General features: G+C 41.0%; 4 protein-coding genes across 6 annotated transcripts; 2 read left to right on the forward strand and 2 right to left on the reverse strand.

Moving 5' to 3' along the window:
• The first annotated feature begins 405 nt into the window (after positions 1-405).
• On the forward strand, positions 406-7,678 carry slc8b1 (solute carrier family 8 member B1). The gene is made up of 15 exons (XM_080467933.1): positions 406-849; positions 2,380-2,532; positions 3,208-3,260; positions 3,633-3,690; positions 3,820-3,925; positions 4,024-4,191; positions 4,887-5,000; positions 5,071-5,145; positions 5,217-5,347; positions 5,448-5,589; positions 5,684-5,805; positions 6,442-6,595; positions 6,701-6,781; positions 6,997-7,061; positions 7,147-7,678. Exons 1-15 carry the CDS (start codon positions 682-684, stop codon positions 7,342-7,344), a joined length of 1,788 nt encoding a protein of 595 aa, XP_080324059.1. The 5' UTR covers positions 406-681; the 3' UTR covers positions 7,345-7,678.
• tpcn1 (two pore segment channel 1) lies at positions 7,672-18,603 on the reverse strand. 3 transcript variants are annotated; one of them, XM_080467931.1, is made up of 26 exons: positions 17,970-18,603; positions 15,030-15,163; positions 14,524-14,700; positions 14,306-14,419; positions 13,867-13,997; positions 13,443-13,531; positions 13,326-13,360; positions 12,940-12,998; positions 12,702-12,801; positions 12,471-12,587; positions 12,256-12,380; positions 12,128-12,176; positions 11,964-12,027; positions 11,834-11,878; positions 11,691-11,747; positions 11,330-11,383; positions 11,108-11,180; positions 10,790-10,897; positions 10,536-10,697; positions 9,972-10,087; positions 9,633-9,679; positions 9,467-9,535; positions 9,235-9,331; positions 8,716-8,855; positions 8,553-8,633; positions 7,672-8,475 (listed from the first exon to the last, which is right to left on the reverse strand). In XM_080467931.1, the coding sequence occupies exons 1-26, from the start codon at positions 18,058-18,060 to the stop codon at positions 8,338-8,340; spliced, it is 2,472 nt and encodes an 823-aa protein (XP_080324057.1). In that variant the 5' UTR covers positions 18,061-18,603; the 3' UTR covers positions 7,672-8,337. The 3 variants fall into 3 exon arrangements, with proteins under 3 accessions (XP_080324057.1, XP_080324056.1, XP_080324058.1); XM_080467930.1 differs by lacking the exon at positions 17,970-18,603 and adding an exon at positions 15,280-15,400; XM_080467932.1 differs by lacking the exon at positions 12,471-12,587 and having other exon boundaries at positions 12,639-12,801; positions 17,970-18,101.
• Positions 17,892-22,879, forward strand: drc10 (dynein regulatory complex subunit 10). Its single transcript, XM_080467934.1, has 5 exons — positions 17,892-18,501; positions 20,556-21,148; positions 21,284-21,475; positions 21,575-21,646; positions 21,737-22,879. Exons 2-5 carry the CDS (start codon positions 20,570-20,572, stop codon positions 22,031-22,033), a joined length of 1,140 nt encoding a protein of 379 aa, XP_080324060.1. The 5' UTR covers positions 17,892-18,501; positions 20,556-20,569; the 3' UTR covers positions 22,034-22,879.
• Positions 22,880-23,396: 517 nt separating this feature from the next.
• On the reverse strand, positions 23,397-26,688 carry cfap73 (cilia and flagella associated protein 73; the record flags this gene model as incomplete). Its single annotated transcript, XM_080466567.1, has 7 exons — positions 23,397-23,501; positions 23,603-23,758; positions 23,850-24,071; positions 24,310-24,501; positions 24,616-24,708; positions 26,448-26,547; positions 26,648-26,688. The coding sequence occupies 7 exons, from the start codon at positions 26,686-26,688 to the stop codon at positions 23,397-23,399; spliced, it is 909 nt and encodes a 302-aa protein (XP_080322693.1).
• Positions 26,689-26,884: the final 196 nt, after the last annotated feature.

Consider the following 26,884-nt stretch of genomic DNA (forward strand, 5'->3'; position numbering starts at 1 on the left):
AGCCAAGACATAGAATTTCCCCCAGGGATTAATATAAGTGATTGTGATTCTGACTGCTTTACCTGGATTTCAAAATACGATTGTTTGATGACTAGTGTCAGGTCTGCAGGTGAAAAATTCTAATCACTGTGACAGAGCGATGGGATGAGTTAAATGCAGAGAAACAATTCCCACAAAGCAGATCAATAAAACGATCTTTTGGATATCAAAATTGAAGGAGTTGGACTTTTATTTTAACCCCTGACTATTCAGTAAACATGATATTTAATGTGAGCTGGCATGTGTTTGTACTGAGCCAAACAAAACGCTGTCCTCCGCTGACCCTTAAGAGGGCTTGTCAGGGGTGGGATTCAAACTGCGCGGGAGATTTGTCGTGCACTGATTGGACGATGAGTGTGACGTTTCATAGGTGACTGGCGTCGAGCAGTGGGAGGTTCTCAGCTCTGCGCTTGTGAAACAGTACTCAATGTTCACGTACTTAGCTGACACTGTGTAGGGTTACAGACAAAGTGTTGACGGAAAGCCAGAACTGTTGACAGATTAACAGCGATAAGTGAGGTTGTTGGTGTTATTTTTTTCTTCTTTTATTTCCGGGGTTAACTGTGCTGACAGGTCCGAGGTTTAGGACGGTTCCGTGAACGCAGCACAGGATGGACTCGGCTCCTGGATAAACGGGGACTCATGGCTGCCCGCGTCCTGCTGTCTCTGCTGCTGGTGGCTTCGTGTCACCAGCAGGTCGCTTCAGGTTCCCACGTCCTCCGGAGACAGCGTGCAGACGGATTCATACCAGGACGGTCCTCGGAGCACAAATCAAACATGCTGGCTGAGATCAACAACCACAACGTTGAGGTGGGTGAGTGTGCTGGCTGCTGAAGGATCAGGTTCAGTGTTTTTCCTGCCAGGTTGTCAGGAGGTTTTCTCCTGTTGTCACATGATCAGTTTGAGATCACACACATGACGTGTGATGTGTTTAAACAGGATGTCTCCAAACACAGGTAGACATGTGGATATATGTGTGTGAGAGAGACAGCCTGAAATTAAACTTCTTGTAGCAACTGAAACACAAATAGTTACTTTCAACTGTATCACATATGTAATACTAGCTATTCTGTTTATTTTACTTCTCCAAAATATCTATGCTCAAACTGAACATTTCTCTGTCATTGAAAATATATGATCAATTCCCCAACGCGAGTTGTGAATATATGCAAATATAAAGCAGGAACTTTATGTGAAAAGAGTAAACTTTTTAGATACAAAAACGCTAATCAAAATGTATGTATATTAATTTGACACGTGGGTATTGACTTGCAATGTTCAATTTTTTTTCTCACGTATGAGTGAAACCCTATTCTGAAACAATAATTTCAGTTTTATTGTGTTTTTTTTTATTTTGTGCACAGCACTTTGGCTCCCTGTGGTTGTGTTGGATTGGATAGTGTGAGTGGTTGAATAGGTTACATTCTCTCCGGGAATTCAGGAAGTACCCCGGTCATAGAGCTTCCTATTTATATTTAGCTTTCTCGTTGTGTGATGTGTTTTGTTTGCTGTCGGATTACCATTAGAGATAATTAACCCCTGAACAAATAAACCACACTAACAGCTAAGTCAGCTAAGAAGTTTTTTTTTTATGTGCTTTTTGTTTTTAAACCTGAATTAAGGGAGAAGTTGAAGTTTGGAAATGTGAATCTCAGTGTGTCTGTTAACCTTGGTAAATAAAAGTACTGTATAGCAATTTTAAAATGTAATGTATAGTCAAGAAATTCAACAATCCAATTACATTTTTTCCAAATATACACGATTGCTATTTTGAAGATACTGCAATTAATGTTTCTTTTGCACTTGTTAATACGCTGGGAATGTCTTTATTCTATTGTGTTTAATCTAAATATACAAAATAATCATTTACAGCAGAGTAAAAATTTATTGTTTTTGTTGTTGGTGTACAAAAAAAGGCGTAATTGTACTTTGCCTTTAATGTGTTGCACCTTCAACTTATGGTGCTTTGCATAATCCTACTAGGTAGTAATAATGCTTGTGCTTAACTTGTCTCAATATTTTTTAATATGCAACTACATTTCTTTTCTGAAGCTTGACTGCTTTGCACAGGTAAACATACAGTATATATTCCATTAAGGGCAGTTTTCAGCATGTGACCTGCAGGTTTCATGTCTTCAACAGAAAAGTGTCAGAAAATAGTTTTGACGTCACATTTTAACCCCTTTTAAACTTTGCATGTCCACCATTCAGCATATCGAAGATCAAATATCCAACAGAAGAAATGAAGAGAAACATGTTCAATAAGAAATGGAACACCGTCTGCATCCATCTTCAAACATAGAAAAGTAACGTGTGTGTGTGTGTGTTGTATGTATGTAGTGTGACCTCGTGATGAATCACACTGCTCCAGAGCGCTGTACATTTGTGAAGAACACACCAGACTGTGACATGGGAGATGGCTTCATCAACTACCTTGATGTGGCCTTCTGTCTGCTGCCGCCCTACCTCACACCCCTCACCATCACTCTCTGTGTGAGTACAGTGTGTCATGTGAGTGTGATCCCGCTGCGACATGTTGGCCCTCCGATCTGCAGTTCCAGCAGATCTGAAGGAGGAGTTAGCTTTACAGTGGTAGAAACAGGGTGTGAATACACTTGTGATGTACCGTGGTAATTTCACTGTTTGCACATTTAATAAGTTTTCATGACGGTTGTTGTGTATCGGTTCCTTTCTGTAAAGCAGAAGCAACCTGACTCATCAGGGTAAAGCAACACTGGTGGTAGTATGCAGACAGAATAATGAGAGTAATGATGATAAGAAATACAGTTCATATTATCACTACTGTAGTCCATATGAAAAACTGTTACAAAATGTTTTACAGAACCAGAAAATAAAAATGCATGCATCAAAACCTGTGGCCAGAAATGGTCGATAAAGCAGTGAATATCAGGAACATTAGAAAAGGCCAAGACTGAAACTAAGAAGCAGAAATATAAACAAAGTCACTTCATCCATGACATTAGAAAACCTGTGTCTTTGAAGAATGTATGAAGGTTTCTGAACAATGAGACCAGTGTAGTTAACCTCAGTGATGTTATCTGGATGAATGCATTCGCCCAAGTTCTTGTTTGTAGAAGATTTGACTGCGTCTGGCAGGCTTGAGTAATGAGTGTGTTTTTGAGTGGCTTTTTTTCTGCCTCTCCACAGATTATATGGCTGCTCTTTCTGTTTGTCATTCTGGGACTCACTGCATCGAAGTTGTGAGTGTCTCTCATGTTGCCGTTTACAGTATGTGTCCATTGTAGCAGCTGTGGAAAGTGAAATTGTTCACATTTGCTGACTAAGACACACCCACACACGATCATAATCCCGCATATATAAATGAAGGCAGTGTGATCTGTTGAACAGTCACATGAATAAGAGTCACATGACTAGTGTGTCATAGTTTCACTTGATTCCCTCAAAGGAAGCAGTTTGTTCTGCTGTTCTGTCGTCGCCTCACCCTCTCTCACTCCTGACTGCACTGCAAGATTTAGCTTGGATTCACTAATTTGACATATGTTGTCAGCACTACTTTTTACATGTCTCTTGAAAGTTTATTTTTTTTTTTATTTGTTCTCCCCCCTCCACAGTTTCTGTCCCAACCTGTCGGCAATATCATGCAGTCTCCATCTCACCCACAACGTGGCTGTATCCCTTCTCTCTGTCCTCAATACCACCAAGAGTTCTGGTTCTTGTCCTCCAGCTGTTAGACTTTTGTCACAGTTGTTGAATTACAAGTATTTATGAGTAATAGTTTCCTTGACTGTTCATGCTGAGGGTGTAACTTTTTTGGCCCTTGGAAATGGAGCTCCTGATATCTTTAGTGCCATGGCAGCCTTTTCCCACCCACACACAGCTGGTTTGGCTGTTGGAGCTTTATTTGGTAAGCAAAGAAACCTTCTCTTTGGGAAACACTGTCCAAGATAAAGAAACAAAATACGCCCTTCAACGTCATAAAATGTTAAAATCACTGTTTTTCAGGTGCTGGTATATTTGTTACTACAGTAGTTGCGGGCAGTGTCGCACTGGTCAAACCTTTCACTGTTGCTTCCCGACCGTTTCTCCGAGATGTCGTCTTCTACATGGTTGCAGTGTACTGGACTTTTGTTATGCTGTACAGAGGAACTACAACGCTTGGAGAAACACTGGGTACACACACACACACACACACACACACACACACACACACACACACACACACACACACACACACACACACACACACACACACACACACACACACACACACACACACACACACACACACACACACACACACACACACACAAACTATAATATGCATAAATGGCCACTTCCTATAATACATTTAACGCTGACTATATGAATCCTACCCTTCTGAGACCAGCTTGCTTTTATCTGTTACTTACAACTTCATCTTTGATAGTTCATGTCATTTAAAAGAAGAAAACAAACCTGTTAAACGTGTTACAAAGTTTTTTGCCATGCCTAGGTGAAAGTATATTTTGGGTAAGAACCAGAATTGTGTTAACTGGTTAACCTTAATCACATGCAAACCTGTGGAACAGGTTATTTTCTGTGTGTTTCACTCCAAAACAGTCAATCCTTAGATGTGTGTGTGTGTGTGACTCTGTTTTCCTCCCGCAGTCTAAAACGATCGATTGATGGACATATAAATTGGTTAAACTGGTTGAATGAGAAGTCGGAATGATGCATAGAACATAAAAAAATTTATCGAATGTGCTAAAAAAAAAAAAGTGATGCACAAAAAGTATAAAGAATGTCGTTCCACTGCACATTGCCCCATGAAATCACTAAAGAAGTTCTACTCTGAGATCTAACTGTGCATAATTTCCTTTTGCCAGCGTACATTGGGCTCTACGTGTTGTATGTGCTGACTGTTATCATCAGCGCCTACATCTACAACAGGCAAAAGTATTCAGTGAACACAAGCATACAGAATGATGCACACGTTCCAGGTGAGATACACACACGAACAACTAACAACAAATCCCCACAGTTTGACGTAATCACATATTTTCTTTGCAGCGGAATTTAATTCATCTGATTTGTCTGATAATGACACTCCCGGCCTCCTGCCTGGAAGTCTGCTGCAGGAGTATGGTAAGAAACAGTTTTTCCTTTTTTCTGCTCAGTCGGGACCATATTAAACTGCACATGTGTTTATGTTGCAGAGTCAGAGTACACGCCGCTTCTGAATTACTCGGAGTCCACAGTTCAGATCCTGCTGAGCTCTCTGAACCCAGTGGACAGCAGAAAGTGGAGACGGAAACCTTGGAGTTGGAGAGTGGTTAAAGTACTCAAGGTGTGTGAGGACCTGGATTACAGAAGCATTGGAAATCCTCAAAGAACGAATTTTTCTCATGATGTAAAGTATCTGGTGCTTCCTGTCGTCCATCCATTAGACACCTGTGGAGGTGCTGCTGCTGCTTTGTGTCCCCATAGTCGACCCCGACAAGGACGACAGAAACTGGAGGCGGCCGTTAAACTGCATACATCTGATCACAGCTCCACTGGTTTGTGTGCTCGTCTTCCAGTCTGGACAATGTAAGTACATCACGTTTCATGAGAAAAATGAGATTAAATACTAAAGCGATGAACATTTTTAATTATGTTTTTATTTTATTTTTTAAATATCCAGTTGGGAAATATATGATCCAAGGGCAGTTTCCTCTCTGGCTACTGATTTTCCTGCTGGGACTCTTTCTGTCTGCTATCGTCTTCTTCACAACCACCAATGACAATCCTCCTAAATATCATTCAGTAAGTATGTATAGCATGAAAGAAGTAAGCAGATGTCTGAAATATACAAGTTTACTGGCAGGTGTCACTGAAGATTAAGAAATACGACCTTCAAAGTTTGATTTGAGTGAAATCATGTCAAAGATCAGCCTCCAAACATGCTGCAGATCACGATTATGACAGTAATTTGTCTTATTGGGATTTCCTATGCCTCCAGAAGCTAAGTACAGCTCCAACTGCCTCAGTAGTTTTATAGGTCCTTGGTTTTAAACTGCGCTTTAGCCAACCCAGCAATCTAATCATTTGATCATGACATTCGCGCAAATTCTTTCTTGATGTTTTCAAATGCTGCTGAGAAACTAAAGTTCTGAAGCCTCGGCCTCGCCTTACACACAGCTTGTAAAGATGCAAAATGTCATAATGAAGACATTGATACACCGTCCCAATCTTTTTAGAATAGTGAATATCTTACATGAAATTACCTGAGCACCAGATTTGATGAGTATTAGATTTGATTAGCACAAATCTATTAATCATCTATTCAAAATTGGATCTGTGTTAACTTTTAGTTTTTTTTCTATTTCATATGCTTTGTGTCATTGATGGTGTGATGATCAAGTCTGTTCAATTTCATTCTGAATGAGTTCTGTCCTCCAGCTCTTTGCCCTACTGGGGTTTGTGGTGAGCGCAGTGTTGATCAGTGCTGCGGCCTCTGAAGTGGTCAGCCTCCTGCACATGCTCGGCGTGGTGCTGAGTCTCAGCAACACGGTCCTGGGCTTAACTCTGCTCGCCTGGGGCAACAGCATAGGAGGTGATGCTAAATACTTTTTTGGGGGCCTAGAAAAATACACATTGTGAAACCCTTTTCTATATTTTATGACAAGTGATTGTTTTTCTTTTTTATCTCTTGATCTAGATTGTTTCTCTGACATCACGATTGCCCGGCAGGGTTACCCGAGAATGGCGATATCTGCCTGCTTCGGAGGCATCATTTTCAGTATCCTCATCTGATTCCAAGTCTTGGCAATTGATTTAAATAGAATATAGATATGAGCACAATTCACACTGAAGAGGGAGAAATTCCCTTTTAACAGGACGAAACATCTTGCAGGAAATGTGATAGAGACGCACACAGGACAGATTGGAACGAACAGCCTGTGTCAAACCCTGATGCAACATGTTTGAGTCTTTCCTTGACTGTACCTTCTTCAGACATGCTGTTCGGTGTGGGTTTGGGATGTGTGGTGCAGATGTTGAAAACAAAAGTAGATGTGCAGGTACTCTCAACTACTAATAGCAGATAGATAAATGTTCAAATAGAACTTTGTGAGGATGATGAATCTCTGTCTTTTCCCTCCTCAGTTTGAATCCGAGGGCTTGTTGACATGGATTCTTGCAGCATCTCTCGGTTTGTCTCTGGTCCTGTCCTTCGTCACAGTGCCTCTGTGCCGCTTCCACTTGGGTCGCCCCTACGGGATCTTCCTCCTCGTGTTTTATGCCATCTTCCTTCTCATTGCGCTCCTCGCTGAGTTTGACAAGTTCTCCTATGAGGAGACCTGACACAGTGGCCGGTCAAACATATAATGGTGCCCAGGACACTGGATGTTATTGACACACAATGTTAATGCACTATCATATTATCTTTTCCCAACAATCAATGCACTTGTTTGCTGCCACCCTGTGGTTTGACGGTAAACAAAGTACCTGAGTAAACTGAGACTGCTCAGGGACGACTCCTACAGATCACTGTGCCTTTGCCTTGTATGACGCGACTTGTATGACTTTGTAATTGAAATGTGTTATTTAACTCTATGAATTAATTGTGTACTGTAAATTAAAATTGTTTGACTTTGTTCCATGCTGCTGTTGGATTAAAAATTGGTTTGGCATTTTTAAAAAGTTGAGTCATCACATTTTCTCACTTGATCAACAGAGAAAGTAATTGCCAGCTGTAATAAGTGCAATTACCCATTAATACACTTGACAGTTGGAGCAGTTTATTAAAATCCCTCATTAATTCATTCAAATACTTTAAAGAAATAGAAGTTATATAAAAGTAAACTATCTTGAGTGACACTGGTTAAGAGGAGGTGTATGCCATTTTCTGGGTTGAACTATGAGGAGTTGTGAGTGTTCATAGTTGTGGTCTTTAAAAAAAACAAACATAGAAGTTGTGTTAGTGATCAGTTGAGCCATTATACTAAGGCATCAGGGTTCGGTACTACATGATTTACAAGGGCACAAAAGGCTGACAGTAGTATACGTACACAAACATACTGTGGTCACCAGGCTTCCTAGTCGCATCTGTTGCAGTCTTTAAAAATATGAGGGCAACGCTCAACGCTCCCAAACTGAGCAGCAGTCCTGTACTGCCGTCTCTCTGTAATGATCCAGGAAGGACTTGGCTTTAACTCGTCTTCATCAGTCCAAGAGGGCCCAAAGTCGTTGTACACTGACAGATGTTTTAAGAACTGGAGCACACCCAGAGTGATACAGGAACTTTACAAAATGAACACTGAAGTAAAGATGTTAAAGTACCGCTCACACCCTGCATCAGTCGATGCTGTGCGGTCCAGTCTGTGAGTTAAGCTGAGGCTCAGGGGAAGGGTCAGAAACGGGACTGTCCACGTCCCGTTCCAGGCTTTGGTCAGGCTGAGGAAGGTTTTCCCTTGAATATTCTGCATACCACTCCTAGAGGAAACCAGACGGAGAAAAGTCATTATGGTCCAGCTAGTGTCCTGGGGCTCCTTTTTTTTTGTTTTTCTCACCTGTATCTCCTCCTCGTACATTTTCATACTGAGGTCACTTTTTGTCCTAGACCTGCGACCGAGGTACACCAGGGATGAGTGCTGTCCAGAAAAACACAAGAAAGAGCTAGTCAGTGAACTTCATGAGAAGAGAGGATGAAGCGTTCAAAGTGTGTGTTCTCACCCCACTCCTGTCCATAGCTTGTAGGACTCCTTGTAGAGAACTGAGGGATGACAGTGCTGGGCAGATTTGTCTGTACAGCTCAAGAGCAGCTAGAACTTCATCACGACTAACATCCACTTCAAACACTATCCCATTTTCATCTAAAAACCACAGACAAGGAATTAAGGTTTTGTTTTTTGTTAGTAGTTGTATACATACATGTGGTTGTTGATAACAGCCCATTGAAACATGTTGAAGGTGATTACTACACCATCACTGAATGACTAATAATAGTTTGGCCTCAACTGTAACAGAAATTATTTCAGCATGGTTGGGTGTTTAAGTGCTCAGATAACGGTTATATTTCTGCACGAAACTTTGGGAGAAAAAGCTACAAGAATCACATTTAACTGTCGCTCAAATAAGGATTTCACCCTTCACAGATATCTTTGCAAATCCTGCACACGCTAATGACGACCAGCAAGCTTTTGTTACCTGAATGCAACACAGGCACAAGATGAAAAATGTGCTCACACCCACCCTCTGGATTGTCAAGTGGTTCTCGGTTCTTGCGGCTGTAGTTCATGCGGAACACGAATGCATCCAGAATAAACGCCACAATGATGGTCATCACCACCTTAAAGAGACGTCACACATATGCACGGTCACATTCACGCACAATCTTCAGAATCCTTAAATAGTGTGCAGACAAATGCATCGAAACGGACGATATAGCACATAATCGTGCCCATATACACTACAAGAGCTTCACCATGGTGACGATGTAAAAGGTCATGAAGTACAGGCGGCTCCAGTGGCTCGTCATAGAAGTCACTCCTTCCTGTGGGAGGATAAACAGAGCAGCAGTCAAACAATTACACCCACTGATCATTGATCGGATTTCAGAGAAAGCCGACAAACAAACGGCTTTATCTCACCATAGTGATGTACCAGTTGTTGACCACGGTCAATTCAAACAACGTTACTGAAAATAAAAAGAGTAATAATATTTTTTTTTATATTTTCAAAAATGTGTCTTATTTACAAGCCTGAAGTGATAAAACACCTAAACACCACCTTTTTACCCAACTACCAAAATAAGCCTCAACACCAAAAGCAAAAATTAACAAAATCAAGAATGCACCCGTGTTTTTTTTATTTGCACCTCTTGAAAATCAGAACGTAGTGATAGAAGAGTCACTCTTAGCTGGATTTGGTCTCTGTTTCACTTGAGGACATTAACAAAACTAGGAGCAAGTTTTCAGAAAAAGAATTACCAAAGCTGCTGAGAATGTTGTTGAAGTTATTGAGATAATAGTAGCCTTCTTCCAAAACAGTTTTGTTGCCAATTGTGATGTTGCTCTGTCTGTAGGAGTCTGCCACTGTGCTGGTGCTAGGACAAAAACATGGACAAAGAAAGAATGGGTAATAGAAATAAACACAAATCTTAAAAGTGCTCGGTTTCTGCCAGCGGTTCCAACCCTTGGACCACAGTCCACCTGTGTTGACCACATGTCTTCCTGCTTGAACACACCTGATTCTAACAATTGTGGTGTCATCAAGCTCTGCAGAAAATTCATAATGATCCACTTATTGCAGGCGAAGTTAAATGCAGGACCCAAATTGAAGATGTCTTGTTGATCAGACTACAGGCTCCATCAAGGAGGGTCTGCTGATGCTTTGTGAAGCAAACAGTCTTTGTTCAAGACAATTAAAAACAAATAATGACATATAAAGTAGACATTTCAATTCTGCCAACACATCTGCTTACGTCCTACAAACCAGTCCTGTTAATTTGATAGCAACTCTGTGTAATCACAACAAATGATGAAGACACTCACTTGCAGCAGTTTGGGTAAACCACATCTGCAAAGAACTCCATTCCCACGATGGCAAACGAGTAGTAGAAGATGATCAAGGTCAATCCCAGACTTGCCATCCTGGGAAAGAGCTCAAACATGGTGTCCAGCACGTTACGATACCTCTGCTTGATCTTAAACAACCTGAAACATGATGGGAAATTGTGAGCATATAAACATTGTGATATGGCTGTACGTGGACAGTGAGATCTTAAAATCATTCAGCAATGGCGCACCGTAGCAGCTGAAACGGTCTGAGAACTACAATGAAGTAGAACGGCTCCATGTCGAAGGCGAGAGCAATGAGGCCCAGGAAGGCAAACACTGTCACAGAGAAGTCAAACCTGAAGGAAGGAGCAGTCACGATTAACACGTTTTGTTTGAATAATTCGTTTTGAAGAAAGAAAAACAGTTAATATCTACTGTTATTTTGGCACATCAAGGCACAAAAATCAAATGATATTAAAATAGTGTTTATGGATTTTTGTCTTATTGCACTCACTGAACCACGATAGGTTATAATTAATCAAGATTAAAAATCAAGTGTTACTCACAGATTCCACCCGGAGCTGAAATAAGCCATGGGCCCCAAACCCGATATTTTTAAAAGCACCTCTACACCATAAACTGAAAGTAGAAAGACAGAAGCTGAGTTAGTGTTAGTGGGAGTTAATAATAAAAAAGAAACTCCAATTGCCGTCCAACCCTGTTTCTACAGCACATACACATTCAGTAGATCCTCAATGTCAGTGTGAAACCATGTGCAGTTTACTCACTGGTCAGAAAAACAATGTAACTCCAGGGAACAAATCTGGACCAAGAAAATCCACCTGCAGGTCAAAAAGGAAAGTGAAAACTCAGTTGATGCAGAGTTCCCCTCAGATTGTCTACAAGGAATTCTACAGACTCCCTCTACAATATCTGATTTGCAAAAACATTACAGTCAACAATGTGCTTATAGTACTCTTGAGCCGCAAAACCAGTTTAATTCTTTGTCTATTTTAAATTGTAGTGTATTGCCACCTGTTTTCCCTTTAGTTTCCTCACTCTCTGATCTGCTGAAACACATTACAGTGAAGACAAACACTGGCCCTAAATATACCCTGAAACCCTAAATAATGCATTCTGAAATCTTACTGTTGAGCGTGTATGTCTCCACGAGGATCCACACACCATTGATGGCCACCACCACATCTGTAGTCACAAGAAAAAAACAGTGATGACAGAGTTTGATCGCTTTCCCTGGAAGCAGCCGGTAGATTTACAATTATTATACTTACACATGGTATATTGGAAGGCCTTTGACTTCACAAGCAAGTTGATGCCTGTTGAAGCAGAGGAAAAGGCACCGTGAATGATGAAATGAGACGGATGACTTCATCAAGAGCAGAATAAAAATGGAGAACTTGCCTTTGAAAATGAGGAAGGTTGTGTGTGGAAGGTCATCAAACCAATGCTCTCCACTACGCCGTGCCTTAACAACACACACAGTCGACAGTATGTGTTTAATAACAATCAGCTTAAACAATATAAACCTAAATTTAGCCGCACGGTACAAATGTTGGGCAAGTTACCTTCCACTTGAGGCCAGTCACTTCATAGAATTTATAAAAGTCCTGCAGACTGCAACAAAACAGACTCCAGATAGATTACAGAGTATGAAAATGTGACAATGAATGTAATCGATGTGATAAACTGGTACCTGAGCATAGGAGCTCCTGATGTGTTGAGAGCTTTATATGTGAGAAAGCGGTCTCTTGCAGACATCCGTGGTCTGTAAAATCGCATCAGACCATCAAACTGTTTAAGTGACACACCCATTGGCCTCTGGAAGGAGAACAAAAACACAAAAGTTGAGAGTGCAAGAAAGAATAAAAACCTCACTATTTCTGTCACTGCTCAATAAAATAAGCATACCTGCCGGCTAACAAGCAGCTGAAAAGCATGGTCGATAGCTGAGCGTTTATGAAGCAAGAGAGATTTAAACTTCATTTTTTCAACATCATTGAACGTATCAAACACCACCGCCAAGAGCTAGAGAGAGATGGAGAGAACCACAGAAATTATGGCGAATCAAAAAATCACCGTTGCTGCTATTGAAGTCAAGCGTGACATTGTTGACGTGATGTACAATAAAGGGACCAGTACCAGGTTCATGATGAAGTAGAGCTCTATTGAGAGGTAAACGATAAAGAAAACACAGGACCAGCGGTTCTTGGAGTACGCCGGCATCATCACATCAGGGAAGCTACAAAAAAAAAAAACATGCCTAAAACATGCACGGTGTGGCAGACGCATATAGGATCGGCTCAAAAGAAGGAACATCTGCTTGCATGCCATGTTTGTCATGATAACTAAACAGCACTTGGTGTATGGCGGGGCTCACTTTGCTGTGGTCAGCAGCACAAACAGGCTGACGAGGCTGTTTTCCAGAGTGTTGAAGTACTGTGGGTAGAGAACAGAGCTTGAGACAATTTGATCACGCACACGCACGCACGCACGCACGCACGCACGCACGCACGCACGCACGCACGCACGCACGCACGCACGCACGCACACACGCACACACGCACACACGCACACACGCACACACACACACACACACACACACACACACACACACACACACACACACACACACACACACACACACACACACACACACACACACACACACACACACACACAGCTAAAACTGGCCCTCAGAGAAGAAATACAACAATCCTTTCATAACTCAGACTAACTATAGCGAGGCAGACTGATGAAACTTACCGGGTCAACGGTGTTTGGAGAGAAGAGGCAGAAACCTGGAGAAAACAAATGGTTACTCAAACACAAATACAAAAAAAAAATTGTGTTTTTAGTTGGTTATTTGATAAGTTTTCTTACCCAAAGTAGCAAATATAACCATGAAGAAAAGCAGAAGCAGGAGGATGTCAATAAAAGGTGGAAGAGACTGGAAGATCTGACGCAGGTTTCTAATTGGGCAGAAGAACCTTGTCAGTGTCAACGACAAATATAACAACAGATTCAAGCTATTTATTGTACATGTGAAGCAAATACAAGCAGCAGTAAATGTTATCTTCAGTCACTTTTATATAAATTAAATAAAGTATGTTAGAACAACAAAATGATACAGTTCCTCTGCTTGCTTGTGACTAAAATTTCTCTTTCCTCTATTTTCTTCAGTATTTTCCAGTGTGCCGACAAATTCTTTGTGGACAATAAATCATCTAAGTTGAGAAAGCTGAAGATCCTCTTTTGTGGTCATGGCTTGTGACTCAACACTGTGTGTGTATTGGGTATTACGTACCTGCGTACAGCACCACAGTATCTACAGTCCACCAGGAAGATTGGTCTGAGGGCTCTGGTCACCCGTACATGAGACGTCTGTCTGATCAGAACCACTATGGCCTCCACGAATTGTAGCTTCAACACACAAGTCTGCACAGAGAGATTAGCAAACATGAACTGCATTACAGTAAGCACTGTCATCCTCCTTGCAATGCTTCTAATTAGATTTCCTGGAGCCTCTTCAGTTTACCTCTGGAGGGCTGAAAACCTGATCGCGATAATAGCTTCATGTGTCACTGGTCATTACTATTATGTCTGGTGGATTAATCATCACAGTATTATAGGGAAGGATATTTCACGTTACATCTTTACTATGGACCCAAGCACAGAAAAATCTGAATACCATCAAGGATATTGTTTTATAATTACATGCATTTAAAGACGATTCTTCATGTTACCTTCACCATGGTCCTCTTGTGTCGTATGAAGGTGTGAAAGCCTAACCAGCGGAGTTTCATGCAGAGCTCAAATGCGACCATAACCAAAGCCAGCAGCTCCAGTGTGGCATGAACCTGCAGAAGAATTTATCATGTTTTTGTTTTTTCTTTTATATACCAAGAACTGGGTGTGTGACACTGTATTTGTACAAGCACAGTTAGTGCATATGTTCCCTCACGTATACATCCAGGCGCAGCGAGGGCACGGCCGGAGCCTCACACAGCGACAGCATCATCAGCAGCAGGCCTGTCAGCAGCTCCATCATGTAGAACACATGGTTGTGGGCGAACAGGTACGCTGCCAGGGCTTTTGGGTTTCGAGGGTGAGTGAAGAACTTGTCATTGTTCTCCCCTTCCTGGACGTGAAGATGGAGGTGAAAGACAGATCTATAGCAAAACTGCAGAGGGCAAATCTGATGCAAATGGATGAAAATAACTAAGTCATACATTGCATTTACATCACCTATCCTTCTCGAGGTATGAGAAGACAACTTCATATTTTTACATCTTTACTGTCTGTTCTTCAGATGCCTGTGGCTGCTCAGAATGTGATCATTACCAATTGGAAAAGTACAAAGTTTAACATCCTCCAGTAGTCAGTCAAGCAGAGTGTAATAAAACAATTAAATAATCACGTGAATGTGTGAGACAATCAGTAACTAACCAAGTGTTCCTCTATAAATACCTGCAGGTAGATGGCTGCCTCCTGGTAATTCATCTCCCAGCTTTGTCGCAGTGACACATTTTGTCCTCTGTAGTTTTGTGGCCCAGATGTTGAGATTACAGCATTGTTTACGATGTCATAATTGCCTCCTCCATCTGGAAAAACACACCTGAGTGTTACTGTGTTGATGAAGCCCTTATTTCTTTTGCAGTCAAGTCTCCTCACATTCACCCTCACACAAACAACTGTCCATAGCGGGGCATGTACCTACCAATGCAGTGCAGTTCTAACTGTGAAACATATGAGGAGGTCACTACTGGACTCTCATTGCGGCACTGATCTTCGTTTGAACCAGACGCCCGTCCACATAAGCACTCCATTGATCCTTTGGATTTCTTTGTGCGCCTCAGCTACGCGAATGTGTCTAAGTCCCTAAATTGTACAGCAGTGGAGTGAATGTGTGCATCCTTCTTCGTATGCTTTTCTTCCTCCAGCATTCACAAACATCTGGAGATAAGATGGTTTAACATTCCTCTCAGGCCAGATGCAAACCCCAGAGTTGTGCACAGAGTCCAGATGATAGCCTCACAGATCAAGGAATAAGTCAGAGATTAAAAAAGCAAAACTCTCCGTTCATGAGAGTCAACAATCCAGTTAAGTACTTCTTGGACAAGCAATTGCTTCTTTAAGAAAAAGAATCTCATAATGATGAAACCACCAGTGACAGTGAAATGAAACTCACATGTGGACACTAAAAAAGATTCTCATGCCTTTGTAGGACAGGTTGAACTCCGAAACCAGTACTGCCAGTAGGTGACAAATTGTTGCGTTGGCACAAATGTCACATCACGGCCATCATGTCTCCTTCCTGCCACTGACAGACAGGATACGGACATCACCGTATCCTGTGGGTGTAAGAAATACAGGAGGAATTGATCCCGTGTCACAAGGCAGAAAGCGGCCGACTCCAAAAGACAGTCAGATGTCCAAAATCCAAATAACAATCGGCGGTTCCTGAATGAAATCCAGACAAATTAAGTATCCCTTTAAGCCTTGCATCGAAGAAAATACAAAAAATATTACTCATAATTTGTGTCCTGAATAAGTTTCCCTTCATGTGTCTTTCTGCAGCTGCATATTTAACTCCTGTGCCAGTCTGAGTGCTCCTCCCACGCACGCTGAATCACATGTTGCTGCTTCAGGCACCGGTCCTTGGATTTAAATGTACAAAGGACAGAGTGATTCTCTGTGGTGATATCAGAACTTTTTTCTTGTTATCCACCGCGATGGAAGCAGAGTAAGCTGAAGAGTGGAGATCAGATTCCAGTCCGGTGGCAGTCTGCCTGTTGTCCTGACAGCAGTACACTCGGTGTCTGCTGTGTACCACTCCAACCCCTCATCTGTTTGAGAACAATGACATGTTTGGAGCTCCCAGTCAATAACACGGTGAGGTCAGCCCCACACAAACACAAACACACTCATTAGTCATGACAGTTTCTCCCAGAAGAAATGGCCACCCGTTTTGTGGATCTGAAGGATCCTGACCACCTGGAATAAAACTAAACTCCAGACCTCTTGTCCAAGCATGTGACTCGTCACTGAGGTGATATAAGAGCAGCTTCCTCCTCAGTGTCCAGGTTCAAACTCCGTCTATTTCCAGAAAGCTCCAACGGCAGTCAGCAAGAACAGCATGATACTTTCCACTTGGACACCACTCCCAGATATCCTGAGAAAAAAACCCTCCTCTCCTCTTCCTGTTCAACCCCAGAGCCAGAGAAAGTGATCTGGTATGCTCAGACACACACAAGCAGACACACACAAGCTGCAGACAGTCTCACACTCACACACACACACACACACACACACACACACACACACACACACACACACACACACACACACACACACACACACACACACACACACACACACACACACACACACACACACACACACACACACACACACACACACACAACTCACACATGTGGTCGGTGAGCACCAGGGAGGGGCTGAGGGGTGCACGGTCAGCTGAGCCAGCAGTTTCTGGGTCATTTTGTAGCTTATATGTGAGCGAAACAAAGGCAGCAGGGTCACTATGTGGAATGGATGCATGGACACCCATACATACTGTGTGAACACACGTGATTTCTGAGCCAGGGGGACAGTCTCTTTTCTCTGTTTGAGCAGTGTGGCCTTGATGAGTGGCATATATGCAACTGACTATCAACATGTACCTGCTTCAGGCTGCACCAGAGCAGTTACGGTAAGTAATATATATCACTACAATCACGTACATAATAGATTTGAAAATATATTATATATCATGTCCATTCATGAGCACACAACTGCTTCAGAGGATGTGGATGTTACAAACATTTATTACATTGGTTATTAAAAAGAGACTGCACTGAATGTCCTGAGTGTGATGTGTGTTAGACTGAATAGAAAACATAATTGCATGATATTTTTCAGGGGTGATTTCTGATCATCAAACTTGTCTAGAGAACAAAATATAGTCGGTTTATAGAACTGACACTGATTTATGTCTGGAGCTATATATACAGCAATATTACAATATCTCGGCTCCTCTGTTAATTTTCTGTAGAACATGAAAATGCTATAAGTCTTAGATAGTTTTTCTCACGTCTGCATTTGACTTGAGTATTCACTAATTGAACATGCTATATTTAAACATAAGTAATTGCACTGTTTATGTGTGTTACTTCAGTTCTAATGGGCTAGAATTTATAGATAAAAAAAAAGCTTTCATCAAAAGTCTTCCCATCATCCAGACTATTAATAGACCATAGTCTAATTAAAGTTCTCCCTCTCTGTGTACAAGCAGCCTAAACCTTGAGATGTTTCCTAAACTGGTAGATTAGACTGAATTCTAATCCCATGTGATCGGACGAGGCCAGCAGTGAGTGATCGTGGTGAAAACAGGAAACACAGACTCACTCTCGTCTCCTCTGTCAGCCTCCTCGCTGAGCAGCCCGCTGTTTGCTTCGTCCCAGGTCAGGATGAGGGGCACGTCGTCATCCGACTCCATGCTGACAGATTTACAGGCTCAATCCCACTGTGATCGGACTTAATGTAATCTAAACTGTTGGCTAAATCAACACAGTAGTGCAAACTTCTGACAAACTGCACATTTTGAAGGCGACAGGGAGGCTTAGTGTTTGTTAGCTAACTGACTACTTTCTTACTGCGACGCGACGAGAGGTGGAATCAACCACGGGTTTAAATGTCCCCGGTAGCACGAAGAAGCGGGTATAAATCTGTGATGGAGAGGGAGGGAGCTGGCTGCAGATTTTTCTGTTGTCGTTCTGCTTTGTTGTGGGTGACAGCTTCTTTCCAGTGTCATTCAGGCTAACGAGCAGACACCGTCCTTCTGCGTCCATCACGGCATCTTGAACAACCAGCGGCTGAGCGAGTCCTCACAACAAACCCGAGCAGCGCTGCTTTTCATCCAGAAAGATCCTTTTTCTAAGTAAGGCAACACAATCTTCCACTGACACTGACACCACAAAGGCTCTTCAGAAAGATCAACAAACTTTTACGACACTGGAGCGCTTCACGGCAGGCGGACTCCTCCTCCTTGTGTAGCCATAATAATAATAATTATAATAGTCAAGCTCTCTTGAGACAATATAACAAACGAGTGTTATTTAATCACCCATCCAATAAAGAAATAAAAAATGTTTATTTAGACGTATATTTTTTTTAACATGACGTATCACAACGTGAACGAGCCGTTTGACGCTGTCGCGTGCGTAACTGGTAACCTAGCAACAGAGCAAAACCCAAACGTCCGTCGGTGTGAATGTCAAGAGGTAAGTAGGGTCCGATCCCGAGCAGAGCTCATTATTATTGACATTATTATATGAATGCCACAAGGCATTTCCATATTGTGATTCAAATCTTTATTATTATTATTATTATTATTATTATTATTATTATTATTATTATTATTATTATTATTATTATTATTATTATTATTTGAATGCCACAAGGCAGGCTATTACTCAGTCATGTGCGAAAAGAAGACCATTCTTCGCGAAAAACAAAGTCATATGATACTATACTAAATATATATGGACATATACTATATATATGGAAAATATATAAAATATCATATAGAAATAATATGTGAAAGTACATTGTACAGGATTTATTTTCTCAAAAAAAGTCTGAAATCTCATCCGTGGACGAGTGGTCCTCTCAGGTTGTTGTCCGTGGACGAGTTGTCCGGGGTTGCAGTTTTGTGGACGAGTTGTCCTACAATCGGCCGACACACAGAAGAAAAAGACAAAAAACCTTCCTCATATTGACAGTTTGTTTTGGTAAAGTTTTATTTCAACACGACTGAGTAAAAAACAAACAAAAAAAACCCCTCAAAGTTGAATACTAATGCCAACAGGTTATATGAGGTGTGTGTGTGTGTGTGTGTGTGTGTGTGTGTGTGTGTGTGTGTGTGTGTGTGTGTGTGTGTGTGTGTGTGTGTGTGTGTGTGTGTGTGTGTGTGTGTTTGATGATTATTATAGTTGGACTACACATCCCGCAGTAGAAATAAACGGACTTGAGGCGCAGGGTGCCCCATCCAAGATGGCTCCGATAGGCCGCACCAGTCAAAGAGGCATCTCCGTATATTATGTCTATGGTCTAAACATCCTCAAAAGTTCGTGACAATGTGCACATACGTCAGAAGTAGCGAAACATTGTAAATGTTATGGTAATTCCGCAAGTGCCTGGCAAAATGGCTCCATAGCGCCCCCTACATTGTTTTCACATTTGTAACATCTATTACAAGCATCACGTTTAACACGTTTCACCTATGTCCGAGAAATTTGGTAGACATATGCTGCAAGTCAAGACACACAAAAATGTTACTCTGCTCTAATGCAGCGATCTGCCTGAAACTTCACGTGCCGACAAAATCCTGCCCTGAACACATCCATGTACTAATGCGAATTTAATAAAATGTGATACAGGTTATTTCAAGATGCAGATTACCCTATAGTATCTTTTACATAAAAATAAACACACATTACATCTTTACACTCACCTTAATCATACATTTCTTCCATGAATGAAATTCTTCTAGATTTACACACTATTGATCACCATCACCCCACTATATGACGTATGAAAAAAATAATCTTGATGATTTCCAAGAAGTATTGGGAATATGTTCGAAAAGGGACACTAAAATTATTAGTTAAAATAATTATTTTATATTTTTACGTCATGTACATTGACTCTGAGGATGTCATGCTTTACTAAAGGCAAGTGGGGTAATACACAACTGCAACCCCCAAAATGTTTAGGGTTACCATTTAATCACCTTTTTTACGCTTTTCCTGCAATTTGGTAAAAGCACAAGAAATTCTTAAGTTACCAAATATATTCATTTGCCAATAAATATATTAATCAGATTTTAATGCAGGTATAATTAGCTATGTATGTGTAAAATACTGTAGCTCTAGGTAAAAAAAAACAACAACACAATAAACATTTTTCAAACACTGTATTTTTCTTTCTCAGCATCTCGTGGCAGTATGCAGGGGGCAAAGACTCAATCAGAAGAGGCTCGGTTGAAACAGAATATTCGACTTTCTCCTGAGGCTCAGCAAATCGCCAGCGTGATGGAACTCTGCATCAGCCAAGTCAGGATTGCAGCAGCTCTGCCCGCTGTCCTCCAGTTAGACACCCCTTCCAGGGTTGTGAACAAGGAGTTGACTGGGTTGCTTAAGAAACATCAAGAACTTGTTGAAGCCCTGGAGACACTAGAAGGTCCTAAACATGAGACACAGAAAGAAAAAGAGGAAGAAGCTGCAGAAGCAGAGAGAAGCTTAACGGCTCGTCTTCATAAGGACATCAAGAACTCAGTCAGAGATGTGCTGAGGCATTTCCAGGCCCATCCAGACACAGCTTTTGGTTTGGAAACAGAGTTAAATGTGGGAATAGGTGAGAGTGAGGAGATACTAATTACCAGCCTGAAGATGTTTCAAAGCCATATATTAGAAAAGTTGCAGGCTAGTCTGGATGAGGAGCCACAGCTGCCGACACTCTCCACCCTTAACAATGATCTGAAGCAGACGCTTGTTCAGGAAGAAAAACATTATCCGGCCACAGCGGTGAGGCAAACAAATGTTAATATTTGGTGTTTTTAGATTTTGACTCAAATTTTAATCTATTATATGCAGCTATGAGTAAAAGTAGGTTTTTGACTGTCGCTCCATTTCTCTTTTTTTTTCTTCTATTTACATCAGCCTTCTGAGCAAGGGAATGATGCACAAGGAGGAGTCGCTTCACCTGTCACAGACACACAGGAGCAGAGCCAGCCACAGCCCAGGACACACAGCACCAAGCAGTCTCGCATGCAACAGGAAATTGATCAACTGAATGCTCAGCTCTACAATTTGATAGTTGAAAACTCACAGAAAGAAGCAGTACTCCAAGAGGTATGCCTAGTATGTCCTTCGCCAGTCATACTGTACTTGTACTGACATTTTTTTGTTTTAATCAAAAATCCTGTCAACTGTTGTTCTTTTCTTTGGCAGAAAAATGAACAGGTGGAGTTGGAAATTAAATACCTACTGGAAAACTTTGACAATGAAATGGAAGAAACTCAGGTATGAAGTAAAACAGATCATCAGTGATGATAAGCTCTCTCTTCTCTCTGTTTGTCCTTCAACAATTTAACACTATTCTCTCTCTCTCAGAACAAACTGGAGTCCATGGAACAGATTTATGAAGAGGAGCAGGAGGAAGTAAGGAGGTTAGACAAACTCTGTGCTGCACTGGAGCCTCAGTACAACCAGATCCAGGAGAAACGTCGGCTGGCAGAGGAGAAGAGACGGGAGGAAATGAAGGATCTGGAGTTGAAGACCAAAGCTGCTATTTACGTTCAGGCCTGGTGGAGGGGTCACAGTACTCGCATGGCCCTAAAGAACAAGGTCAAAAGCAAAAAGGCCAAAAAAGGCAAAAAGACTAAAGGAACCAAGAAGATCAGTAGGTGATTCACAGACCCACTGTTACAGCTAAAACGTGTTTGATTGTTTGAGCTCAACTCAATATTGCTGTTTTGTATCTTATTAGAAAAAAAAGTGTTTTAAATATAATTTTACTGTTATTTGTGTGAGCTATACCAAGTTGTTGATATTTTGTGAATAAAATATTATATTTCTGGAGCTTCAAAGTCATAATAAAGTTTATTATTCAAACCCAAAATACTACAGTATAATACTATAGTGGTTAGAGATAGCCTCACAATGAGATACACTCATTTCATGTATTTTTACCATGTTTTTCTATATGTGGGAATCGTAGTCTCTACTTAAAATGAAAAAGTCTGAATGCTCGTTCAACAGGCAATCTTAAATTTAAAAAACTGACATTTTTTCGTTCTTTTGTTTTAGCTTAAGTAAATATGTGAATGTTTAACACTGTCTCTGGGTTTAGGTCTATGATTATGTCCATGTTGTACCTGTCAGCTGATGTCAGCCGCAGGTAGCAAAGATGGATAGATGGACAAATGGTAATTGAAAAAAAGAATGAATCCTTTCATTCAAAGTTTGAGGGGTATGAATAAATTGTTTTATGGGGAGGAGTGAATGAGTGTTTACTTCTTTCTACTTGTTTTCGTTCATGTAAATGTAGATCAAGTTGTTTCTTTTGTTTTTTTTTTTATTCATCTCAATGTTTCTTTCTTTTCCTGTTTGTATGTTCGAACTAAAGATTCATTCATTCGTTTTTAGGGCTTAATTCTGTGCATGGTGAGGAGAAAGCAGAAATGTACTGACCTATTTAATCACACTGCAACACCTGTGTTGGCTTCGTTCTGGATAAACATGAACATTTCTATTAACTAGTAGTTTAATAATCTCTGCACAGTTGATCGCTCCCCGACCTTTGATGGAAACAGATTTAATGATTCAAATCAATTAAAACGGGAGGCGCTTTTACACGATGAGCTGCTGTTTTATTAAACGGCCACGAGGGGGCAGTGCGGTACCCTGTGTTCAGGTTTAACCACAGTGCATTTATTCTTCAGTCATCGGGTCAAAAGATTATCTGAGTTTTCTTGATAAACATCTAAAACAATTGAGTTAAAAAAAATCCAAATGCTCTGATAATTACATCAAGATAAAATAACGTCCTTCTCACCACAGTCATGAAGTTTACAGAGATGAACGTTCAGAACACAATTCAGGACACTGAGCATCATATCAGTTCATTTTCAGAAGTTTTGATCTCTGTTGATCATCACTAAGGTAGGCACTCCTTTAGGTGCAAAACATGGCTGCTAATTCAACATTTTTAAACTCAATGAACTCAATTTAAAACACATTCAATAGATGTTTGAATGTTTAAATATATGCTTCATATAACAGGCCTTTTTCCTTTGTCTCCCTTATTTCCATCTATTGGCTTTTGCAAACTGTGTTGTTTCACAATGTCAATGTGGTCCTCCAGATACACCTTGATCTAAAGGAAGGAGACAGAGTGCAGAAAACACAATATAAGCAGTTTTATTTAACAGAGATCGCCTTCCGTCTGTCCTCATCGTTGTTCTGACGGAAACATACCTGATCCAGCTGTCTCTCTGTGTCAGTCATGTCTACACCTTCCTCTCCAATCACAGCACCCATCATCTCAAACAGATTGAGTGTCGCCATCTTAATCTGGCCCAGTTTGAGCGTCTTCTTTGCTGCTGTTTCCTCAATATGGTTCCACTTCTTCTCCTGTATGGGAGAGAAGACGCTCAACTTTACTGAAAGGTACAGTATACCCAGTATACCATCCAGCCTTTGGCCATTCATGCAGTCATAATACCCATTTTAGAGCTTCAGAGCAAGTCTTCTCATGCTGGCGTTGAAGCTGGGACAGCTGATTGTTCTTCTGAAGCATGAACACATTATGTTGATCCACCAGCAACGCCACTGCTTTGCTCTGCTGGTCGACCTTCTCCTGCGTTTCATTCGCCGTCTCCCAGAGCTGCTGTTTGACATGGAGCAGCCTCTCTAAATGATCCACCAGTGCGTCTGAGTCTTTGAACTGTAACACATGCACATACAATTACTCACAATGTGTTTGAAGATTTCTTCAAAGTGAGGTAATCTCGCTATAAAAAAAGAACACTCCATTAATAACTATGACTATTGGTGCAATAAATGCAGTTTTGATATGAAAGCATGTGCATGTATAAGGGCCATGGAATCTATTTCATCAGTCTATTTTATTCATTGGATTAATGTTGTAATTGTGTGGAAAAAAAATAATTGAAGCACTTTACTTTGGTTATTCTGCACACGTGATCCATGAAGTCCTTGTACATTGAATATTTCTGCACCTGGTGCAGAATTTCCCGTTTCTTCTCCATCATCTCAGAATGTTTCTCCTCCAGCCGCTTTATCTCCACCTTCTTCTGAAGCACCTCTTCCTGCTCCCGCTCGGCTTTCTGAGCAGTTCTTTTATTCTCTTCACCCTTGAGACAGAAACACAGCCTTTTTTAAATTTATTTATTTTTTTACTGATGACCAAACAATTTGCACCACGGCATAGCAGTCAAATGCAGGAAGTGTGAGTGAATCAGTATTACCTTAAGGAATAAATCATAAGTCTTTTGTGAGGCCAGTGTTTCCTCATATTTCCTACGCAGATCATCCTGACGCTGTTTCAAACTCTCCAACACCTAAAACCAAAGAAAACAGAAAAAGGTTTCATTACTTGGCTATATTCAAGATGCAATAGCACTGGTGTACAATTAGGATGGGATTGTACTTTACTTTGGAGTTTTGTTTTCTTCCTACGTTAAACTAAAATCCCGCTAAATTCATAAAATTAATTTTACTCAAACATAAGTCACAAACTCGATGATATTAAGTTGGGTTTTTTTTCGAAATAAACAAATGGAAGTTTCTTGATACTTGACCAGGCTGTGTATCTTTTATAAAAACACAACTTCATAGATTTTTTTGGAAGTTGATTTCACTGAGAAAGCAGTCTCACACTCTTAGAATGAAAGTAACATCATTATTTCTTCTTCCTCAACGTCGACAAAATGTAGGTAATAATTAAAACTAAGATCTCTGCCTCATTTTCACAGTCTGTTTAGTAACCTCTGAACATATGTAGTCTTGTTTTGGTGGAAATAAAACCGACAGCAGATAGCTGATAGCTCCAGCTGTCTGCAAAAATTTTAATCAAAAAATGTTTAAATCAGAAAATCCAGGAGACAGTTCTGTTTATGCTACCATTCACATTAAACACCACCCTTTAACATCCATCACTACATTTGTCAGAAACAAGTTTCTATCACCAGACTGGGGTCAGACATTTTCCTGTGCAGAGTTTGCATGTTATTCCTCTGCATGTTTGGGTTTCCTCCAACTATGGGTTCCTCCCACAGGCCAAATACATTTATTTGAAGCTAATTGGTAAGTGTAAATTGTCTCTTGGTGTATTTGTGTTGGATTGCACTCTGGTGATGTGTTTAGCACTCGTGGGTTGGCGGGTGGGTCGTGGGATGGAATGCATTTCACACACCCTCTCAGTGTTGCCCTGGGGCCACTATTACTCGAAATGTCGTCAACCTGCACTTCTGAAGCTGCATGCTGCTCCTCCACCTCTTTGTCGCAGCTCCATTTCACTGTCAGGTCCTTTACAATACTTACACTCTGTTGAGGTCCATCTATGACAGTGATTTATCTGCCATCGTTTACACCGTGGTCTGTTGGGGCATTGGCCAGAGGCAGACAGAGTTAGAATGGACAGACTAGTGAGGAGGGCCAGTAGTGTGCTGGGTGGTTTCTTTTACTCTGTGGAACAGGTGGTTGAGTAGAGGATGCTCACAAAGCTGCATTTACTGTAATATCATGTATACACACAATATATATGTTGTATTTTATAGACCATTTATACATATGCTATAACCTAGTATAAAAAGTAAATTATGCACATTGTTTCGTATTGACTGAATGTTACTGCTCGTAACAATACTTTTCACCTTTTTCTGTTATCTCGTCTCGTCTCATCTAATGTTATCTTGAAATGTATGTAAATGTAAAAAACTAACTCTCAGGTGTTGTCGAAGGGATGTCATTTTACTTCAAGACATTAATCGCCAGTCTGAAGATACATGTCAATTGTACAACCAAATCTATTCTAGGGTGGTGTTAAACTAACCTAAGTCACACAAACGTCATCATTTCTAGTTCTCTAAATGGGCTTTAAGTCTCTCTTAAACATTTAATATTGAGTACTAATAATTTACTTTCTCTACATTACTTTTAAAATTGTAAATGGTAAATCTGAATTGCGACACAGTGCTGGTGTTGAGCAACATATTTTACTTTTGAGGGACTCTGAATCATTCCACCATCATCAAACGACGATATCATGAGAATTGGGAACTCCTGCTCTCGCAGGTACCTGAGCGCGCTCCTCGAGCTTCTCCTGGAGCTTCTCCACCTCCAGACTCTCCATCCTGAGTTGAAACAGGGCATAGCCTCTGTCAGATCCTCCTGCGGTCCTGCTCACACACCAGCATGGCACAAAGTTATTGATCACTCTCATGGATTCTGGACACGATTCACACGCTCACAAGTCAACCGAGGGAAAACTGGACTCACCCTAAAAGCTGCTCCTCACGCGCTTCTTTCACGGCCCGCATGGCTCGTCTGTTGTTTCTGTGTTGTCTCTGTTTCCTGTATTGTCAATGTTGTAATGTTTCTTTTAATCTTTTAAAACTTTGTAAATCCGTGCGCCTCCATTTCTCCGCGCTCTCGTTTCGTTTCCATGGCAGCGCCACACCAGAAACTGTTAAAGGCGCAATCCGGCTTTTGCGTAAAACAAGTTAAACACGCCGT

The sequence above is a fragment of the Lipophrys pholis genome, assembly GCF_963383615.2.
Source record: "Lipophrys pholis genome assembly, chromosome: 7".
Taxonomy (NCBI): domain Eukaryota; kingdom Metazoa; phylum Chordata; class Actinopteri; order Blenniiformes; family Blenniidae; genus Lipophrys; species Lipophrys pholis.